The sequence below is a fragment of the Miniopterus schreibersii genome, assembly GCF_964146895.1.
Source record: "Miniopterus schreibersii genome assembly, chromosome: 12".
In the NCBI taxonomy this organism is placed as follows: domain Eukaryota; kingdom Metazoa; phylum Chordata; class Mammalia; order Chiroptera; family Miniopteridae; genus Miniopterus; species Miniopterus schreibersii.
Genome location: NC_138112.1, coordinates 72367844 through 72388065, shown reverse-complemented (window position 1 = coordinate 72388065; position 20222 = coordinate 72367844). Strand labels below are relative to the sequence as shown.

General features: G+C 58.6%; 1 protein-coding gene across 1 annotated transcript in view; it reads right to left on the bottom strand.

The window, feature by feature from the left end:
• OSBPL5 (oxysterol binding protein like 5) overlaps nt 1-20222 on the bottom strand; it is a 47548-nt gene that overhangs the window by 3951 nt on the left and 23375 nt on the right. Inside the window, exons 3-18 of the mRNA XM_081154005.1 lie at nt 18683-18765; nt 17896-17976; nt 17568-17669; nt 15994-16197; nt 15104-15188; nt 13960-14131; nt 13440-13629; nt 11220-11404; nt 10758-10839; nt 10445-10543; nt 9954-10050; nt 8468-8566; nt 1793-1890; nt 1200-1289; nt 983-1119; nt 167-352 (exon numbers count right to left, since the gene is read on the bottom strand). Of these exons, the coding sequence (XP_081010131.1) occupies nt 167-352; nt 983-1119; nt 1200-1289; nt 1793-1890; nt 8468-8566; nt 9954-10050; nt 10445-10543; nt 10758-10839; nt 11220-11404; nt 13440-13629; nt 13960-14131; nt 15104-15188; nt 15994-16197; nt 17568-17669; nt 17896-17976; nt 18683-18765 (1990 nt within the window). The remainder of the gene's footprint in view (nt 1-166; nt 353-982; nt 1120-1199; nt 1290-1792; nt 1891-8467; nt 8567-9953; nt 10051-10444; nt 10544-10757; nt 10840-11219; nt 11405-13439; nt 13630-13959; nt 14132-15103; nt 15189-15993; nt 16198-17567; nt 17670-17895; nt 17977-18682; nt 18766-20222) is intronic.

The window sequence follows — 20222 nt, the reverse complement described above, 5'->3', positions numbered from 1 at the left end:
CCGAGAGTGCCCTACAATGTATGCAGGGGCTGCCCCCTGCCCCCATCACTCGTTCGAGGGGAGAAGGAACCCTAATGTCTCTCAGGCCCGGGCCCCGGCTGGTTGGGGGCTATCTGCTGGTCCAGCCCATCGTAGGGTCCCTTGGCCACCACCTGCCAGCACTCACTTCTCAAATCGGTAGCGCCACTCCTGGGTGGCGGGGTCCAGGTGGAACAGCTGGGGTGTCCATGGCACTAGGCTCTGCTGGCGCTCGCGGGCCCGCTGCCGCTGCGCCTCCTCCAGAAAAAGCTTCTCCTGCGTGGCCTTGTGCTGGTCACCCTCCCTGATGGCCTTGGTGACCTGCTGCCAGAGCCTGCGGGCAGGCACCCGTCAGAGCTGGGGGGCCTGGGCAGCCCCCTCGGCACCCGCGGGGAGGCTTACAGCAACCTCCACTTGATTGCCTCCAGTGATAGGGAGCTCACTGCCTCTCAGGGCACCTATGTCCTGGGCCAGTTTGTTTGTTTTTTTACAAGTCCCATTCAATAGAAGCAAAATTATTCCAAGTTGCTTTAGATGTGTCTAAATGATTTCTACTGACAGCTGTGCTTCTCTCCTGCAGACCAGCAACGCCTGGTATTAGTGACAAGACGCAGGCACTGGCCTGAGGGCTCCACCCAGGAAAAAGTAGCTCCTGCCCTGACAATGCCACTGAGGGGTGCTGTTTCTTCACCCTGAGATGCTTTTCCTCCGCTGAGCTCACTCCTCCTGCCAGCAGGGCCATCCCTGGGCTGCTGGTCACCTGCTGGCAGGGACGCCCAGACCCTCTTCCCCGGGCCCCTCTCCCTCCAGCAGGCCCTCCCGCAGGACATGCCACAGGGTCCACTGTGAGGCCCCCCCTCCCTCCCAGGGACATCCTGGGGCCTTGCTCCTAGCCCCACAGCCCTACCCTTCTGGCCGCACCAGACTGGGGCCAGCGGGACCCCTCAGGTGCCAGGGGCCTCACCTCTCCGACTCCAGCTCCCCCTGCTCCTCCAACGGGACTGTGCGCCGCTTCAGCCTCTGCCCACGAACCTCCCCGCTCGGGTTCCAGAAGGGCTCTGGGCCCCCTCGGCCCTCCTCCTTGATGAACACCTCCCTGTCCTGCGGCAGAGCCAGGCAGGGTCAGCGGTGTGGCCCTGTGGCCATCCAGGCTCCCCGGGGACCCGAGGGCGGCCTCTTACCCAGTGTCCCGAGAGATGTGCCAGCACCACCTCTCCCGATGAGATGCTCCCCGAGATCTGGTTGATGTTTGCGCTGCCCCCAAAGAAAGGCTGAGGGGACACGGGTGCCAGTGAGGGCGGTGGCCTCTCCACAGACCCTGGCACCCCTGGGTGAGCTGGGGGGGAGGGGGCCCCTGCCAGAGGGGCATTCTTGTGGGACATGGAGTGGGCACCCTCACGGGGTACAGGCTCTCACGCCCCCCAACCCCGCATGGGAGCCTAGCTGGGATGTGACCCCAGCTAGAGGCCCTACCAGTCCTGTGCCTCGGCCTCAGCCCAAGCTCAAGAATTCAGGGGCCCTGCCATCTCTGCCAGCCCCAGCCAGGGGGCCTGTCCTGGCTCCGCCCTGTCGCCTGCAGGCAGCCCCGCCCCTCTGGGCCCCAGCTGGGCCACGGGTGCCAAGAGCTGCTCCCCACGTGCACTTGGTCAGGAAACCATCTCCGGGCAGAGAGGGCAGGAAGGGATCCCCAAGTCCTCACTCCTCCACAGCCCAGCCCAGCCCAGCCCAGCCCTCCAGGCCCTCTGCGTGGTTGGAGCGGCCGCACCCAGGCTACCTTGAGCTTGAACTCCAGCTCAGCTTGGAAGTTGTTCTTCTTGCATTCGACGGTCACCCTGCCGCCCAGCTCCATGGTCATGGTGCCGTACAGGATTCCTGAAACACAGCCGGCGTGGGGTCGGGCCGGGGCCCAGCCATGCTGACCCAGGGGGCAGGGAGGGGGTAAGGAGAGGACAGGAGCCGCCGGGGCAGGGCCGCGGGGACACACGCCGCTGGACGCAGAGAGCAGCCGGGGAATGGCCAGCCTCGCCAAACCCTAGGAGGCCCGATGCCTTGGAAAAACTTAAGCCATCTCAATAAAGTGAGCTGAAGCAAAAATTAAGCCTATAGGTTCACCTAAACCGTCGACAGCCACATATACAAGGCAATAGCCCTTAAAGGGAGGGCATGCAGACCACGTCCAGGAACGACTGAAAGGCGGCGTCACAGAAAAAGGCAGGTCTCACTTACAGAGTGGCCCTGTGTGGCCAGCACTCGACCCGAATGGACGATACAGACGGATGGTAGGTCGCAGAAACCTTAGCTTTTTCCTAAGGTGGATGGAGTACTGCCCGACGCAGAAGAGGTTATTAATAGAACAACTAAGAGAAATTCAAAATATTTTGCAGCCACTGATATGTCTGATATGTTCTGTGCTATCCCCGTATCTGAGACATGTAGACAACCCACAGCCTTCTCCTGGGGAGGAACACAGTTTCGATTAAAAGGTTGCCACCAGGTTACCCGAACGGCCCGGTAACCGCACAGTAACTGCACACACATCGCCGGCATCACACACACATCGCAATTCCAGTCACTAATGACCTGCTGCATGGGTGATAGCATCATGGTGCTAAACAATTATGACAGACAGAAAGCACTAAATTAATCGAACAATTAAGAAGTAGAGGTTCGTCCTGGCCAGTCTGGATCAGCGGTTAGAGCGTCGGCCTGTGGACTGAAGGGCCCCGGGTTCGATTCCGGCCAAGGGCACATACCTCGGTTGCAGGCTCGATCCCCGGCCCCAGTTGGGGCGCGTGGAAAGGCAACCCATCCATGTGTCTCTCTCCCATCGATGTTTCTCTCTGTCTGTCTCTCTCTCAAGCAATGGAAAAAATGCCCTCGAGGACTGAAACACACACACACACACACACACACACACAAAACTCCTCGTAACAAGACAGAAGCACAACATCTTACAGGCATGTTCAGATCCTGGAAACAACATATTCCACGCTTGGGTCTGAACCTTAGGCCTATTCATGATGTAGCAAGAAGACCCTCTGATTTCGAATGGACAGAAAAGCAACAGGCACTGAATTTCTTGAAGGAGTACATCAGTCATTTTCTTTCTTTCTTTTTTTAAAAAAATATATCTTTATTGATCTTAGAGAGGGGAAAGGAGAGGGAGAGAGAGAGAAACATCAATGATGAGAAAGTCACTGATCGAGCCCGCAACCCGGGCATGTGCCCTGACCGGGAATCGAACCCCGATCGCCTGGATCCTAGGTTGACACTCAACCACTGAGCCACGCCTGGCTGGGCTACATCAGTCATTTTCAAAAACTACCCATGGCCCGGAGACCAGTTAGGAATAGATTCCGTCTGTTCTAACGACTTCGGATCATGGGCTCTGTGGACAAAATGTCCTCAAGATAAATTACTTAAACCAGGGGGTTCTGGACCAGACGCCTTCCATGAGCCCCCGCCAAACACACGAATTTAGAAAAACTAGTTTAGCTGTTATTTGAAGCCCTGAAAATGGCAGAACCATTAACAGGAAATTCTCCAGTTGTGATAAAATTGGCTACTCAGGGCCTGGCCCGGTCTACTAAGCTTAGTCCTCAGGAACTGGCAGGAAAGTGTCTGAGCCAGGTGGCCTTTACGTGGGCATGGTCCATACAACGGAGATGCCACAGCCAAGGGACAGCCCAGCTTCCTCACGGAGTAAATACAGCAAGCAGGTGGAGAGGCTTGCCAGAAATATTTCCGAGGGTGGAGCACGTGTGTACCCCGAGAGAAATGGGGCCCCTCCTGCTCTGATATGCTGCCCAATTTCCGGTTTACAGATGGGTCCTCGCACATCGTAAGTCAGGGGTGGGGAACCTTCCTTCTGCCAAGGGCGATTTGGATATTTATAACATCATTTGCGAGCCATACAAAACTATCGACTTAGAAATTAGCCTGCTGTATTTGGTCAAACGTTTCATTAACTCACCCCTAATGGATGGCTGGAACGGCTTCTCTCCGGGGAGGCCTTGGCAGGACCAGGCCACACGATTTCCCCCACCCCTGCTCTAAGTGGACAGACCGCATGGACTTTAGCTTTCAGGCCCAGGGACAATCAGATCCTCCGATTCACGGGTAAGTCTAAGCGGGCCCCAAGCAGAACTCACAGCCACGTGTCAGCTGAAGGTGCTCACTGGCGGAAAGTCAAAAGAAAATTTCTCTTTTTGCTGACCCACGGGCGGTGGCCAACGGAATAGCAGTCTGGCCACAGAAGTGGGAAAAGACCAACGTCCAGATAAGTGGCAAAAGGGTATGGTCACGTGAACACTGGCAGGAGCTGGCGAGAGCCAAAGGTAAAATCCAAATATGTGTGACCCATGTGTGTGCTCATCAGAAAGACAAGTCAACAAGGGGCGAGATGAAACCAGAAGAGATGGAAAAAGCGAAAGTCACCTGAGAGGAACAGGCCTAAAAGATAAACTAAAATAGTTGCAAACCCACAGGATTATGTACTGTATCCTACAGGCAAGAGGACAGATCTGGAGAGCCTCGTGGAGACGACCTAAGACAACTACAGGTAGTATCAGGACACCCAGGACCGCGTGCTCCGTGCACACGGCCCACGAGAAGAAATCTCCAAATATCCTGGCCCGGGATAAGAAAGGCCGCGCTCAGATGCGAGGAGTGCAAAGTTGCCAGCAAACGATTCTGACGTGAGACGCCACCGGACACTTATAGGGCCGGATGCATTCACTTTTGTGGTGCAGACTGACTTCACAGAACCCGTGGAATCAGGATTTCAGCAGAAATACGCATGCGTGATGGTAGATAGATGCGTGGAAATGGGTATGGCTCTGGGAAGCAAGAATCCGGGTGCCCAAACAGCCACGAGCGCGTTAGCGAGATGGCACAGCCATGATGGGACACTGAGAATAACAGTGATCGAGGCTCCCGTTTCCCAGCAGCTAGAATAAAAAACTTGACAGAAGCCCGGCCGGCGTGGCTCAGAGCTTGAGCATCGACCTGGGATCCAGGCGATCGCGGTTCGATTCCCGGTCAGGGCACAGGCCCGGGTTGCGGGCTCGATCCCCAGTGGGGGGCGTGCAGGAGGCAGCCGATCAATGACTCTCATCGTTGATGTTTGTCTCTCTCTCTCTCCTTCTCTCTGAAATCAATAAAGATATATATTTTTAAAAACCTGATGGATTGATTAGACTGCAATGGAATTTTCATTGACCCTACAACCCCAACCGCAGCAGGCAGCATTGAAAGATTCAATAGAATGCTGAAAAAGGGATTAAAATTAACTGACAGCCAAAAGCTGGCGAGAGACATAGATTGGGCCACATTCCACTTAAATCAAAGAGAAAGACTAGAGAGAGAAACACCACACGGATATTTAGAACAAGATCCTACCCAAAGAAATAGAAATAAAGACAAGACATCGCACCCTGTGCCGTGTAAGGTGACCACAGAAGATCCTAAGGGATCCCTCTCCCCGCAGGAAATAATGGCCAATAATTCCTCCTGGACAACAGGTGGGAAAGGGGAATTTCAGCTGCACTGGACTGAACACCTCTCGCCTGGAAGAGGGACAAGATGATTTCCTGCGTCAGGAGTTTATGCCGTAGCGGCGACACTGTCATTAGCAATAGCGAGTTTTATATCAGGAAACCCCGATCAGGCTTAGAGAAACAGGGTAAGAGGAGTGTTTTTTGTAACCTTAACAACCCCTAAGAAATGGACCTTGGGTTCCAAATTCAGTATTACAGGACATTTCAGATGTTTCTGATAAAGGGACCGAGGTCTCTAAAAACATCAGACTAGAACAAAGACATGACATCAAGGGACGTCCCTATATCTATACATATAATCACAACAATATGTCCTATACACGTAGGGTTTGAACCTTGCCTTTTGTGAAAAAATAAATTCAGATGATGTTTTCTTTCGGTTGAACTAGACGGCAAAAGTCATACAAAACGCACCAGCCACCCGGTGGCTAACACTGAGCGCCGGAATATCTGACTCAGGACAGGGTGACGCAGGGTTCCAACCTTCCACACCTGACGTGACCCAACCCTTACAGAACAGTTTCCAAAAGGCACATGGGCCGCACACAAACCACTCACAGAAAACGGCCGTGTTTATACCGAATTACCGATGCTTATTAAACCCGGGACATTCCCGAGCTGTCACATCGAGGACAACGGCCCTGGACCACGTATCATTCAAACACAGCACGTTAACAGCGCCCACTGCTAAAAACAGAACAGTGGGAACCAGCCTGGACCAGGGGTCTGTGGAGACCAAAACCAGTATTTGTACAACCAATCAACTTACAACCTGACAGGCCACATCCAGTAAGAATACTGTATAACCCTAAAGTTACAAAGTATCACATAACACTCACTAAACTACAGTTCACAACCAGTGACTTACTGCCAGTCTGAGCCACGATTGACACACTGACACAGACAAGTACAGTCCTCCTGTAGCACTACCCACGCCTCTAAGTACCAAATATAAACAAGAAAAAGTATTGGGACTAGGAATTGGACTACTGGCTGCAGCATTGTTAACCCATCTGTTACGGTCAGTACAAGGAGAAACCGTACAAACTAGAACTCAACTTTTTGATCCACAGAAATCTAACCTACAACATTTGTGTGTGTGTGTGTGTGTAACAAGAGTCTTCACTATAAGTAAATAGCTTCTGTGCAGAGGTCACGGATTGGGGACAATTAGATCAATCGTCTATTTCACTTTCCACCCAATCTCATTAACACTCAAAGACACAGACTCAAGACACCAATTTATCCACAGGAACAGAGAGGCAGGCGGACACTATGCCATGAAAACACAAACATCACATACTATGACCATACAGACTCTTCAAATAAGGAAATAAATATCCGAGGATGTGTACAAGCATTGGATGTCATTCATTGTACACTCAATGGCATAAAACTCTTGTCATATGAGAAATTAGAACTAAGTACGCATACCTACCAATGATAGAGAACACCCAGATAGACAACTTAACGTGGGCAGATTCAGAACCAATCAAAAGAGCCATTCAGCCCAGCCAGTGTGGCTCAGGGGTTGAGCATCAACCTATGATCCAGGAGATCATGGTTTAAAAAAAAAAAAGAGCCATTCAACAAAACTTCCTCGTTTTAAACAGAACCTACACAGACAGGTCACAAAATCTTAAACAATTAAAAAACACATGGGAATACTTTATACAAAATAGTTTACACAACAAACACTGGCCTAAGGAAAACAGGGACTGCACTCCTGCTCATTCCCAAGTGCTCCCCATTAGGTCTCATAAAGGGAGCCCTGCCCGGCCGGCGTGGCTCAGCAGTTGAGCATCGACCTATGAATACATCAACGAGAGGAAGGGAGAGGGAGAGAGAGAGAGAAACATCAATGACGAGAGAGTCATGGATCGGCTGCCTACTGCATGCCCCCTGCTGGGGATCGAACCCACAACCCTGGCATGTGCTCTGACCGGGAATCAAACCGTGACCTCCTGGATCTTAGGTCGATGCTCAACTGCTGATTTTTCAACGATTGGTTTTTTTCAGAGAGAGTGGAAGGGAGGGGGAGAGACAGAGAAAGAGAAACACTGATGTGAGAGAAGCACATGGATGGGTTGCCTCCCATATGTGCCCGACCAGGGCTGGGATTGAGCCTGCAACCCAGGTACGTGCCGTTGGCTGGAATCGAACCCGTGAGACTCTTCAGTCTGCAGGCCGACGCTCTAACCTCTGAGACACACCGGCCAGGGCAAGATGGATTCTTTGATGTAATAACTCCCACTGAAAACTATAACGTGGGGAGCAAATATACTATTAATATAACCCATGAACAGGCTGCCACTCAACCCCATATATGAGACCAAGAATATACACACAAACACACATGCACGTGTGACAGTCAGGGAACTGACCGCTGGCCACTGTGTATCTGATGGAACTGTGGAAAGAGCCTTGACTTTGTTCCGACTGGCCCTGGCTGGGTAGCTCATGTGATGGGGGGAGGGCCCAGGGGAACTCTCTGTACTGCCTGCTTAATTTTTTTGTAAACCTAAAACTGCTACAAAGAATGAAGTCCATCAACTAAAAAATACAACAAGAAGTCCTAACCCTGGAATAGTAGGTGAGATGGCAGAACACCAAAGACAACAGAAGATCTTAGCAGCTGCAGAGAAAAGCACAACAAACGGGCTGACGGCCCACCAATATCAACCACAGTGGAAGCCCAAGACGATACAATGTTCCCAAGAGACGAGTAACACTCCACCAGGAATTCTATGCCCAGGCCAAACGTCATTGAGAAGTAAGGATGAGATATGATATCGCCACGAAAACCAGAGCCAGAGTGTTCAGTGTGCAGGTGCCCTCCCTGAAGGGGCAGCCTGGGCTTTGTCTGGGGTGGGGACCTTGAGGCCTCTCACCTTTGCAGTGGGCGTAGGGCATGGTGAGGGTATAATCCTCTGCCCGGTTCAGGAAGGTGAGCGTGGCCTTGCCGTCCAGCAGAGCCGACAGTGAGTTTCCTGCAGAGATGGGGCAGTGGGGCCAGTGAGCGGAAGTGGGGAGGGACTCTCAGAACCAGGGGCCCACCCCCTAAATCACAGGGTCTGAGCTCACTTCCAACAGGTGGGAGGAGTCCCCAGCTCGGTGACTGCAGGTGGGTCACTTAAACTCACTAAGCCTCAGATTCTGCAGAAGTTCCACCCAGATCACCCAGGTCAAGGGTCCTGAGCAGTTCCTTCACTTGTCATGTGTTGACACATTTCTGTCACTAAAGCAGAAGTTCTCAGGGTGGAGACTGGGAAACTTTCTGACTAGCCTGAGCCCCAGCTCAAATTTCTGCACCCCCTCCTAGTAGTGGGGGGACTCTGGGCTGAGGGTGACAGCCAGTCAGTGACAGGAGTGCAGGGGTGGGGAGGTGGCTGGCCTTGTGTGTCCCCTGCAGACTGTTGGGCACACAGAGGTGCTGAGCACACCTGCCCACCAAAGAGATGGTGGAAAAGGGATAACTGATTAAAAAATGGAATCAGCCCTGGCTGGTGTGGCTCCATGGTTAGAGCATCGGCCTGAGCACTGAAGGGACGCAGGTTTGATCCCAAGCCCTGGTGGGGCAGGTGCAGGAGGCAACCAACTGATGTTTCTCTCTCTCTCTGTCTCCCCCTCCCTCCCTCCCTTCCACTCTCTCTGAAATCAGTGGAAAAAATATCCTTGGGTGAGAATTAACCAAAAAACCAAAACACACAAAAAACCAAAATGGAATTAGACCCTTTCCGAGCATCTACGGGGCCAGGATCTCGACTGACACTGCCCGAGGGACTTTCTGTGGTAACAGAAATATTCTGTTCTGTGCTGTCTGATCGGGGAATCACCAGCCACACAGTCTAACCCCTGTGACGTGGCTCTTGCAGCTACGGAGCTGCGCTGTAACTTCCGTTTCATTTTAACCAATTTAAACAGCACGTGTGGCTGGTGGTACCAACTGGACAGCTCAGCTCCAGACGGTACTTTATGTGGGTTCTTTCTCGTGGCCCTCATGGCACCCCTGCAGATGGCTGAGGGACGGGAGGCCCCCTCAGGACACCCCTGCAGATGGCTGAGGGACGGGAGGCCGCCTCAGGACACCCCTGCAGATGGCTGAGGGACGGGAGGCCCCCTCAGGACACCCCTGCAGATGGCTGAGGGACGGGAGGCCCCCTCGGGACACCCCTGCAGATGGCTGAGGGACAGGGCGCCGGGCTCTGCCTCACGTCAGGTTCTGAGCACTCTCCTACCTACGTGGTCCCTGGGTAGGAGAGGCGGGAGGGACACACAAGTGGCCACCACCACACATGGTCTTGGTGACCATGAAATGGGAGCCCGGTCCTCCCCCCATTTCCCCAGGCCCCGGCCGAGCCCAGGGGAGCCCCTCACCATAGAACCGGGACTTTGCCGTGATGCTGCCACTGATACAGAAGCCGTCCTTCCGGTTGCTGACGTGGAAGGCGGACACGGGCGGGTGGTGCGACACCTGTGGGCACAGCGGTGGCTGCTTGAATGGCCCCAGCAGCGGGCAGCCCAGGAAGGCGACAGCCGGGCTTCCCTGCCCTTTCCACCCCACACTCCATGTCCCTCCTGCTTGGGGCCCTCACTCTGATGCCCAGGGAAGCCGGGCCTGAGTCCTGGGGCCCAGAGCAGACATAGTCCCTGTGTCAGCCCAGAGTGCCCCAGGGAAATGGGATGCACTGTCCCCCTCCCTAAGGAAATGTCCTGCTGTCATGGGCACGGTGACTGGCAGAAATGAGGCCCCGAGTACCCCCAGTAGGTGGGGACGGGGCCACCAGGAACCGTGCACTGGGGTCAGAGCCCCTCCCATTGCCAGCCCCGCTGGAGCCCAGCACCTGCCTCCCCCCTCGGGCCCTTGCCTGCTCCGCGATGTAGAAGGTGAGGCTGTTGGTCTGGGGGTGGAACCAGCTGCAGCGGAAGGTCTCCCCCAGGATGGGGTTGTAGGGCTTCTTGATCCCCTGCAGGCGACCAACAAAGAGCCCAAGTGAGGAACCGGAGGAGCCTGGCCCCGCTGGGTGGGAGTGGGCCCAGGGACCCGATGGGGGCTGTGGGCTGCTGGGGCCCTGAGTCCTGGGGGCGGAGGTCTCTAGAAGGAACGAGGGACAGACACCAGGGGAGGGCGGTGAGGACCTGTGGCTGGGCCGCAGCCCCGCCCTGCCCACCCCCCCTCACCTTGGGCTTCTTGTAGAAGCCAGAAAGGTACCAACGCAGCACGAGTTTGATGCGGCTGTAGGGGTCCTCCTCCAGCGCGGCCCTGGACAGACAGACGGAGACCCCTCACTCCTGACCAGGGCGCCTGGAGGCTCCGCCCTCGCTCACTGCCTCCCTGTGGGCTCCTAGCCACAGGGCCCTCTGCTCCCCTGCAGCCCCAGTGTTCTGCTCGGGTGGCCAGCACCGGGGCTGGGGACTTGGGGTGCACAGGAAGTGCTCGGGCCGACCCCACCCACGCTCACCCTGCTGGCTCAGGCCCCCACCCTGCCTGGCCACCAGCTCCTCCAGGGGCTGCTCTTGGACATTGAGCGTCCCGGGGAGCTGAGCCAGGACCCCGGGGACCCTCCGGGAACCGGGGCGCGGCCGGCGGAGCTGGGGGCGGGGCTCCCGGCGCACGGCACGTGGGCACCCGGCCTCGCTCACCGGGACAGCAGGTCGGCGTGATAGTAGTAGTCGGAGAGCTTGTTGAGGAAGGAGCGGGGCTCCAGCACGAACGTGGGCAGAACCACGCGGGACAGGTCCATGCTGGGCCGCAGCTGCTTCAGCAGCGTCCAGATCAGGCCCTTGTTCTCCTCGGACACCGTCTCCACCTGGGACGCCTCGCCCAGCTGCCAGCAGAGGGGCCAGGCAAGGTGTCCGGGATGAGTGCCAGGGGAGCCGGGTGGGGCTGGAAGCTCTGGCCCGAGGAGGTGTGACGGGAGGTGGGGTGACCGTACCCCTGGCCTGGCCCCGTCTGACCCCTATCCTTTCCAGTTGGCCCAGAGCCCCCCCAAACCCGCACCCACTGCCTCCCTTCCTTGCCCACGGGCCCGCCCCATGTTCTCAGTCCAGGGTGGACCCTCCCCATCCTGGCTGCTGAAACCCATCTGGGGACTTTGCACAGCTCTGTGCCTACGGCAGGAAGTCCACCTGCATAGGGAGACACTCTCCCCGTCCCACCCACTTAATCCTCAGGACTGCCTGTGACTCAGGTGATGGGGTGACACTGTGCTTCCGGCCTGCACTTCCTTTAGAAAGGGGCCCTCACGTATTCAGGGTCACATGGCTAGAGGTGGGGCCGCCCTGGACACTCCTGTCTTTGATGAGATGCTGCCTCGGAGTCTGGGTGAGGGTCAGGGAGGCCCCACCTCCCACCCCACCACCCAGCAAACCGTCCTTCCCTGGCCAACACCCAGCCCAGGGCACTGCCTGGACCCTCACTGGCTTCCTGCCATCACTGCTCGGGGCCTCCTGGGCTTCAAACATCTGGCTGGGGTGTGTCTGCACTTTGCTGGGCTCCCCTCAGCCCCTGGCAGGAGGCCCCAGGCTGCTGGCGCTTCCCTTCCTTCCCCCTAGATCTCCTTCTCCCAGCCCCAAGGCACCTCGATCCTGGGCACCCCACCTTACAGAGGGAACAAGTGACTTGCCCAAGGGGATCTGACTCAGGGACATCTGCATTCTTGGCAGCCCCGCCCCGGGTGGCAGCGGAACAGGGTGCCAGCAGGCAGCTCTGCAGTGGGTCTGTCACCGCCCTGCTGGCTGCCTTGACAAGTTGTTGTCTCTCTGTGTGTGCACAGCCCTGGCCGAGGCCTAGGGGCACTGCCCTGAACCGCATGCCTGGGCATCTAGGTGGGGACCAGGAGGCTCTAGATGAGGGGCCATGCCTGTCCCCCACGAGGCTCTGGCTTCCTGGCCTCAATTTCCAGGCCACCTTTGGGGCTCAAACTGGCAGCAGCCACAGCTGGAACCCTACACCCACACACTCCACCCATTCCCGTTAGTCCTGCCCTGTCTGCGCCACTGAGAGCTCCCTGGTGAAGGTCCCCACCACCCGGTTACAATCCAGCAGCCACCCTCTCTCTCCTGCTCCCCCTCTCAGCACAGCTGCCCCTGTGACCCCCGCACTCCGGGCTCCCCTCCCACTTCCCCAGGCTCCTCTGTGGAGCCTCGTCTGTGCTCAGCCTTTGAAGACTGGGGTGCCCAGGCCCCAGACACCTGGAGCTGCAGGCTCCACACCCTAATGTCTGGACCGTCAGCCCTGAGGCCCAGACCCTCACATGCAGCAGCATCCCGCCCCCTGAAGTCCAAACTCGGGAGGGAGTCCTGTCCCCACCCTCAGCCCCCAGGTCTCTCCCAGAGCACCCATCCCACTGTCTGCCTGGGACCTGTGCCACCTCCAGATGCGTCCCGAGCCCCACTTCTCCCCCCTCACCGCTGCTGGTCCCGGTGCCTGGGCTTTCCCCTGACACAGCCCCTCCCTAGCGCTCCTGGCTTCTACCTCTGCCCCTAGACCGGGGTGGGGAACGTCCAGCCCGAAATCATTGGGTCCGGCCCTGCCAAGGCAACTGCAGGCGGGACTTAAAATTCAATAAATCTAGGAGCTTTCTTCATAGCTAATTTTTAAGTTGATAATTTTGTGTGGGCCACGAATAATGTTATAAATATCCAAACGGCCTTTGGCAGAAAAAAGGTTCCCCACCCTTGCCCTAGACCTTCCAAAAGCCTCACCTGACCCCGGCAGGCCCCCGGCTGGCTCCCCTGTCCCCCCGGCCCCTGCAGACCCCGTGAGCTCTCCTTGAAGGGACACCAGTCATTGCTACGGTGGCTTCAGGGGTGGGGACAAGGTATAGGGTGATGCCAGGTCTCAGGCTGGGTGGCTCTCACCTCCCCCAGCTCCTCGTGGACCTGCTCCACGTACGTGGTTCCTCGAGGGGCTGGGGCCCTGGGAGCCTCGGACAGGTCACTCCCGCTCCCATTGGTCCTCTGGCTGTGGTCCTGGGCCTCGTCCGACTCCTCGCCCACCTCCCTCTCCGACTTGTCTGAGAGAGCATCGTCCAGGGAGGACCCGTTCAGCCTGGAAGGGAGGTACCTGTGGGTCCTGGGCCACAGGTGAGGCCTGGCACCCCCACCTCTGGGCACCCCACCCCAGGTACCCTCCTCCTGGGCACCCCTCATTGGGCTTAATCGCCTGCGCAACCAGGTGTTTGACACCATTAGCTAGTTTACAGTTGAAGAAACTGAGGTCCCGGGGTGCACTGTGGAGTGGAGGAGGTCCGGGTGCCCGGGGGCCCACCTCCCCGCCCCATGCAGGGACACCCGTGTTAGTGCCAGTGAGAGCCAGGGTCCCCCAGCAGGCGGGGGGCCCAGGGCTCCCGGGAGGGGTCAAACCCGCGCCCCCACTCACGGGAACAGGTCCTGGTCGTGGATGGCGGCCGAGGGGGGCAGCCCACAGAGTGAGGAGGGGGACCCGTCCGGCGAGGACCCGGGCTCCCGGTCGCTGCCCTGCTTGCTCCCGCTGAGCCGCAGGAGGCTGGAGCAGCGCAGCGCCAGCTCCAGGGCGTCCAGCCAGCAGCGCCCTGGGCGGGGAGAGGTGTGAGGCCCGGGCCCAGGCCCAGAACCCGGTCCCATCAGCCCGAAAGCCCCACCCTGGGGAGCACCGCACCCCACCGCACTCCCGGGAGCCCTCCCCTCCTGCACCCTTTGCCCCCCGCCTGTCCTCACCATAGAGTCCCCACCAGGCAGCTCCCCCTTGCCCCTGCCCTTGCCCTTACCCTCGGGGATCCCCCGACCTGCAAGCGAGGGAACCAGCCACCCCTTACACTGGCTCATGCCCACCAGGGACGCTGACCTGCCCCTCCCTCAGCCCATCAGGATGCTCCTAATCTGACGGCTCACTACTCGTCCCCCCAAGACGTCAGGCTCCACGTGCACAAGGGTTTCCCAGCCCACCCCGGGAACACGGGGCGTGGGGCGGGCACGGGGCAGGGGCTGGGAAACGAGGGCGGGATTCCCACGGGGAGCCTGGTTCCGGACCGTTGGCGAGAGGGGAGCCCTTCATCCCGATCCCCGACGGAAGCGCCTGCCCCTAGGGCTCCGTGTGGGGGGCGGCAGCCGCTTTACTCGGAGCAGCCACTGGAGGGCGCTCCAACCACGTGCGATGCGTTTGGGAGGAGGCCGGTCGGACTGCTCTCTAGGCTCCAGCACTTTCTTGCTGGGATTTTCCCAGTGACTCATGTCAAATGGGGGTGACGACAGTAGACTCTATTGTTTCAAAGGTGCCTGGTCGCTTTATACGAGACTGGCGGGTTCTCTAACAACTGGGGAGACAGGTGCTATCATTCCCATTCTGTCCAGGGGAAGCTGAGGCCCAAAGAGGTACTAGTGAGGGGCAGGCCTGCCTGGCCCCTGGCTTGTCCGGTGAGAGCAAACTGCCTCCTTCTTGAGTGGTGGTGACCGGGCCATGTACCTGGTCTAGAACCTGGACCGGGGGAGAGGGGGCCACTTCAGATGGGATCCCCGGGAGACCTGCAGAGCAGGTGGGGACTCACCGTCTGACTCCGAAGCGGCCCTGAAGATCAGGTAGCTGCTGGGGAGGGGCTGCGTGATGGAGCCCACACTCTCGCCTTTGGGGCCCTGGGGAGGCAGAGACTCGATGTCACCCAAGGGACACGCAGGTCAGGTGGAAACACGGATGACACAGTCATTCAGAGTCACTGAGACACCTGGTCACTTCCAGGGCCCCAGCATCTCCAGGCAGGGTCAGGCACTCAGACGCACACACGTGACCGGCAGCGAGAGAGGAAAATGGGGTGCTCTCTGTCCCCCCTTCTCAGCTGGTGGCCTGTCTTAGCCTTGAGAGTTCTAAGCTCCCCAAATCAGGGTGGCCAGAGTCAGAAAATGCAAGTGCAGGATGCCCAGGTAAATCAGAATCTCAGGGAAATAATAAAGACCTTTTTTTAAAGCGTAAGTATACTCCATGCAATATTTGAGACATATTTATACTAAAAAATCTCTGAAGTGTCTCTGAAACCCAGCTTCAACCGGACATTCTGGATTAGCTCTGGCAGCCTGACCCAGAAAGGCCAGGGGAGGGGGAAGGTCTGGGCTCCGAGCAGCCACTCACATGGCCCCATCCCTCCACCCCCAGACGGGTGTGATCTTGACCCATGATGTCACTAGGCCTTGAACCCCACCCTGTGTTCTACCAGGAGGGCCTGGGACCACAGCTAATCACTCAGCCATTGAGAGACTTAACCCAGCCACCCCCCCCCCCCCCAGGTGGACAATGACAAGCCCTTTTGGAACAAACAGCCCACTCCTAGACCCCCTCCAGTGGGGCCCCAGGAGCAGCCCCCGGACCACCCAGCAGGGCCCGTTCCCCCATGGCCCCCGTGGGGCCCAGCGCCCAGCCCTCCCGAGCCCGGCTCCCCAGCTGCACCTTCACGGCCCAGACAGACTGGTCCAGGGGGTGGAAGAGCTTGAAGCAGAAGCCGTCCTTCTTGGAGGGCCGCTCGATGAGCTCGCAGCAGTGCAGGAGCACCGTGCCCACCCACTGGCCCACCTTGGGCGTCTTGTAGATGAGCAGGACCCCCGGCTTCAGCACGCACCACAGCTTGGTCCAGCTCTTCAGGGTCCCTCGGATCTGCGGGGAGGGGTGGTGGTGTCAGTGCCCGGGAGGGCCGATGCCCCAGGGGGATCTGGACGGTTTGGGGGGGGCTGGTGGGCAGAGCTGCGGGCAGAGGTCTCTTTTAATCTTTAGAAGGAGCTCACAGATTATAGTGAATCCAAGGAAATACACTGTAGCCAGGAACAGGTTTGCTGGAGGGCTTTGTGAAGCTCAGGGTCAAGGTCAAGCTTAGGGTCAAGGCCCTCCCAGGGTCCAAGGAGCAACTAGCAATGAGCTTTGCCTGTTGTAATGGTCAGCTTTGTAAATTTTGATATTTGTCATTTCTTTTCTTATTCTAAATACGTATTCACTTTTTAAAAAATATCTTTTTATTAATTTCAGAGAGAGGAAGGGAGAGGGAGAGAGAGAGAGAAACATCAATGCGAGAGAGACACATCTATGGCTTGCCTCCCACATGCGCCCCAACTGGGGCCAGGGATCGGACCTGCATCCCAGGTACTTGCCCTTGACGGGGAATCGACTTGCCCTTGACTTGCTCATGACACTCTGGTGTGCGGGCCGACGTTCTAACCCCTGAGCCACACCAGCCAGGGCTGTACCTAATTTTTTACCCATAGTTTTGTGGAAACACATAAAGGGAGGCCCAGGGCTCTGCGGATGTCCAGGCCCCTGGTACACTTGTCTGGTTTGCTCTTCCTGGCAGCACCCTCCCTGGCCCCCCCACTGTATGGAGGGGGACACTGAGGCTCGGGGGCTGAAGGAACCACCCATTGCCTCAGTGAGGTCTGAACATAGGCCTTGGACCCCAACTCTGGTGCTTTCCCACAAAACCCGAGCTTCACCCCCACTCCTCTGTGCCCCAGGGAAGGACCCATGGGCACTTTGAACCCCCCGCCAGCAGGGCCCCCACCCTTGTCTTAGTTGGACACAGGGTTTTGCAGATGTGGGCAAGTTAAGATGACGCCACCCCAGGGTAGGGTGGGCTCTGACCCGGCGACTCATCCTAATAGGAGAACAGGACACAGAGAGGCTGGGGACAGGCCTCATGAAGATGAGGCAGAAGATGGAGGGGTGCGGCCACAAGCCCAGGAAACCTGGAGCCCCGAACTGGGAGAGGGGGACCCTCCCTGGAGCCCTGGGAGGAGCACGGCCTGCCCGCACCTTAGAGCTGGGCCTCGGCCTCGGCCTTCAAACAAGAAATCCTCTTGTTTGAAGCCACCAGCCTGCGGTCATTTGTTGGGGCAGCCCCAGGACACTGACACTGATCTGCAGTAACAAATGCACTAAACGGTCTCCTGAGTGGCTGGTGGCTTTGCACGGTCCCCTGGGGAGGCCTCCCGAGTGAGCCGCCGTGGACGCAGGGGCCCCAGCGCTGTGACACCTACCTTCAGGCTGTCGGCCATGATGACCACGCGCGGGTCCGTCAGGGCGCTGAGCAGCTGCTTGGTGGCACGTTTCTTCTCCTGCCGGTAGTATTCCTTCTGCACCTGCGCGGGGCACCCAGGGGCGGTCAAGGGGCAAAGCTCTGGGCCTGCCACCGGGGACCTACACCGCTCAGCCCGGGGACAAGGAGAGGGCAGGGAGAGGAGAGGGAGGGGAGGGCGTGGTGGCTGGGGCGTGGTCTGTCCCCTCCCTTTGGCAAGCTGGGGGTGGCGGCCTCACTGGCTCAGGTGGTGACAAACAACATCAGCTCCTCCCCAGGCCCGAGCCCACCTTGAGAGTCTCCTTCTTGGTGACCTTGGCCGTTGGGGACACACATTCCTTGTCGGACCCATTGCACAGCCTGTACTCAGCCTGTAAGAGAGACGCAGGTGGAGGGACGGGGCTTTGATGAGGGGCCGGGGCACCTGTTACTACAAATGCGCTTAACGCCCGAGCTGTGCACCTAAAGTGGTAAGATGGGGAATTCTGCTATCTCTATTTTACTGCAATTGAACTTCGTCAAAAAATTATTTAAAAAATCCCAGACACGCACACACAGATACATACACACATACATGCACACACACACACATTACACACATACATGCACACACACACGCACACACACACACAGATGCAGACGCTCCCACTGTTCCAGCAGCCGGCAGCCCTGGCACCCAGGGCGGGAGGCCCAGGCCGGGTGGGGGCGCCCACCAAAGGCCTGGCTGCTGCTTCTCCTGAGACGGACACAGGGACAGGCCAGCACCACCACCACCAGCCCCTGGTCTGCGGCCAGCACACGGGGTCCCAGGGGAGCAAGGCCGCTGCTCTGGGTCAACCTGCCCACCCCAAGTTACACAGGGAGGGTGGCTGCCACTCAACGACAGACAAGCTGCGACGGGGACCCCGCCCTGCTTCCAGCAGCCTCCCCGATTCAGTCTGGGATTCAGGGGGGACCGCATGCGATGGGCTGGGAACGACAGGCTCGGCCTGTGCCCCGCATGCCCTTCCTGAAGCCACTTCCTGGTGTCCCCTAGGCAGGCTCCCTGCCCTGGTCCTCCCACGGCCAGGCTCTTACTGGCGGCAACTTCGTGGCGGAGCCGGGGGTCGGGGGCCCTTCATCCCTTGGCAGCGACGGGCTGTTGGGCTCCATGTCCTTCCCTGCAAGACAGCGCTGGGGTGAGACGCATGGCGGGCGGCCTGGCTCCCCCGGCTCGCTGCCCGCGTGTGGCTGGCAGCCTGGGTGGGGCAGGAAGCCAGTCGGAGGTGGCAGCGGCTGCAGGGCACTGCCCAGGAGATGTAATCAACACCAGCTAACGTCACCGTCACCGTTATTGTTGGAGGGAGTGTCACCGCTGGGAGGGACCAGAGCCCGGCCAGGCTCCATAGCCTGCAGGGAGGAGCCGCGGCCGTGGGCACTGTGGCAGGCGTGCCCTCTGGGGTCTGGACAGGTGAAGACTGCGGTGCCCAGGCTCGGAGGCACATGCAGGTTCAGAGGCCTGGAACCCCCAGCCTCTTTCCACGCCTGGCATCCCCGCCCCGAGTGCCCTGAGAGCTGGGCCCTGGGAGGGAGGAGGGGGCACGGCCCCTGCGCAGGCCCTGGCAGGGGTCTTCATCTCTTTCCAGCTGAGCTGAGGAGGGAGGGCGGCACCTCGGGCATCAGCTGCCCTTCCTCAGCCCCGTTTGTTATAAACCAGGTTCCCAGGGCAACTGTTTAGGGGCAGGAGGAAGTCCCTGCGCTGAAGAGGGGAGGTGGGAGCCCTGAGGGTGGAGCCACCCTGTGGGGCCCTGAGGACGGGCACACAGAACCAGCCCCAGCGAGCCCTGGGGCCTGGGGGCCGGAGAAGCCAGCATGGGAACCTGCAGGGCCCGGTGTCACCTGGGGAGGAAAGTCCTGGCTGGGCGTGGCAGGAGCTCTCTCCACATCCAAGGGGCCCTTTTCTGACTGTGGCCTCCCCGCCTCCCCCCACATGCTGCCCGGGGCTGGGACGAGCACCAAATCCCTCTGAAACGGACCCGTGCCTCCCCCAGGCTCCCACCTCCTGCAAGGGCAGAGAATAAATGTGGGATTCACCTCCCTGGGCGTCCTGCACCCCTGGCCTGCTGTGGGCCTTCCACAAGGCCTTCCCCCTGTGGCCTCAGTTTCCCCATGTGCTTGATGAGACTCTGGATGGGGCAGGCTCCAGAAGCCCCTCAAGTCCTGAGGCTCGTGGGCCTCCAGAGGCAGGGCGGCTACTGTGGCTAGAAGGGGGTCCCTCTCTCCTCACCCCCCACAGCAGGCAGGGGAGGGATGGGCAGACTGGAGGAGGCTGGGCAGGGGCACTGGAGCGGGCAGGCGGGAGGTCCCCAGGGCGGGTGCGGCCCCACCCCCCACCCCCGCAGGGCCATCAGGAAGGAAGGGCGGGGCTCTCAGGGACACAGTCACTGCTCCACTCTGCTGGGGGGCCTCAGAGAGTAAGATGAGGGGCTTGGGGTGGGCTCAGGGCGGGGGAGCATCAGCAGGACAGGGGTGCCCTGTTCTGTGTGCTCCCTGCTCTACCCACAGCTGCACAAGAGCACCCCGGTCTGAACTGTCCCCTGTCGGAGCCCGGCCTCCTTTAGGTTACCAGTAGGTACCA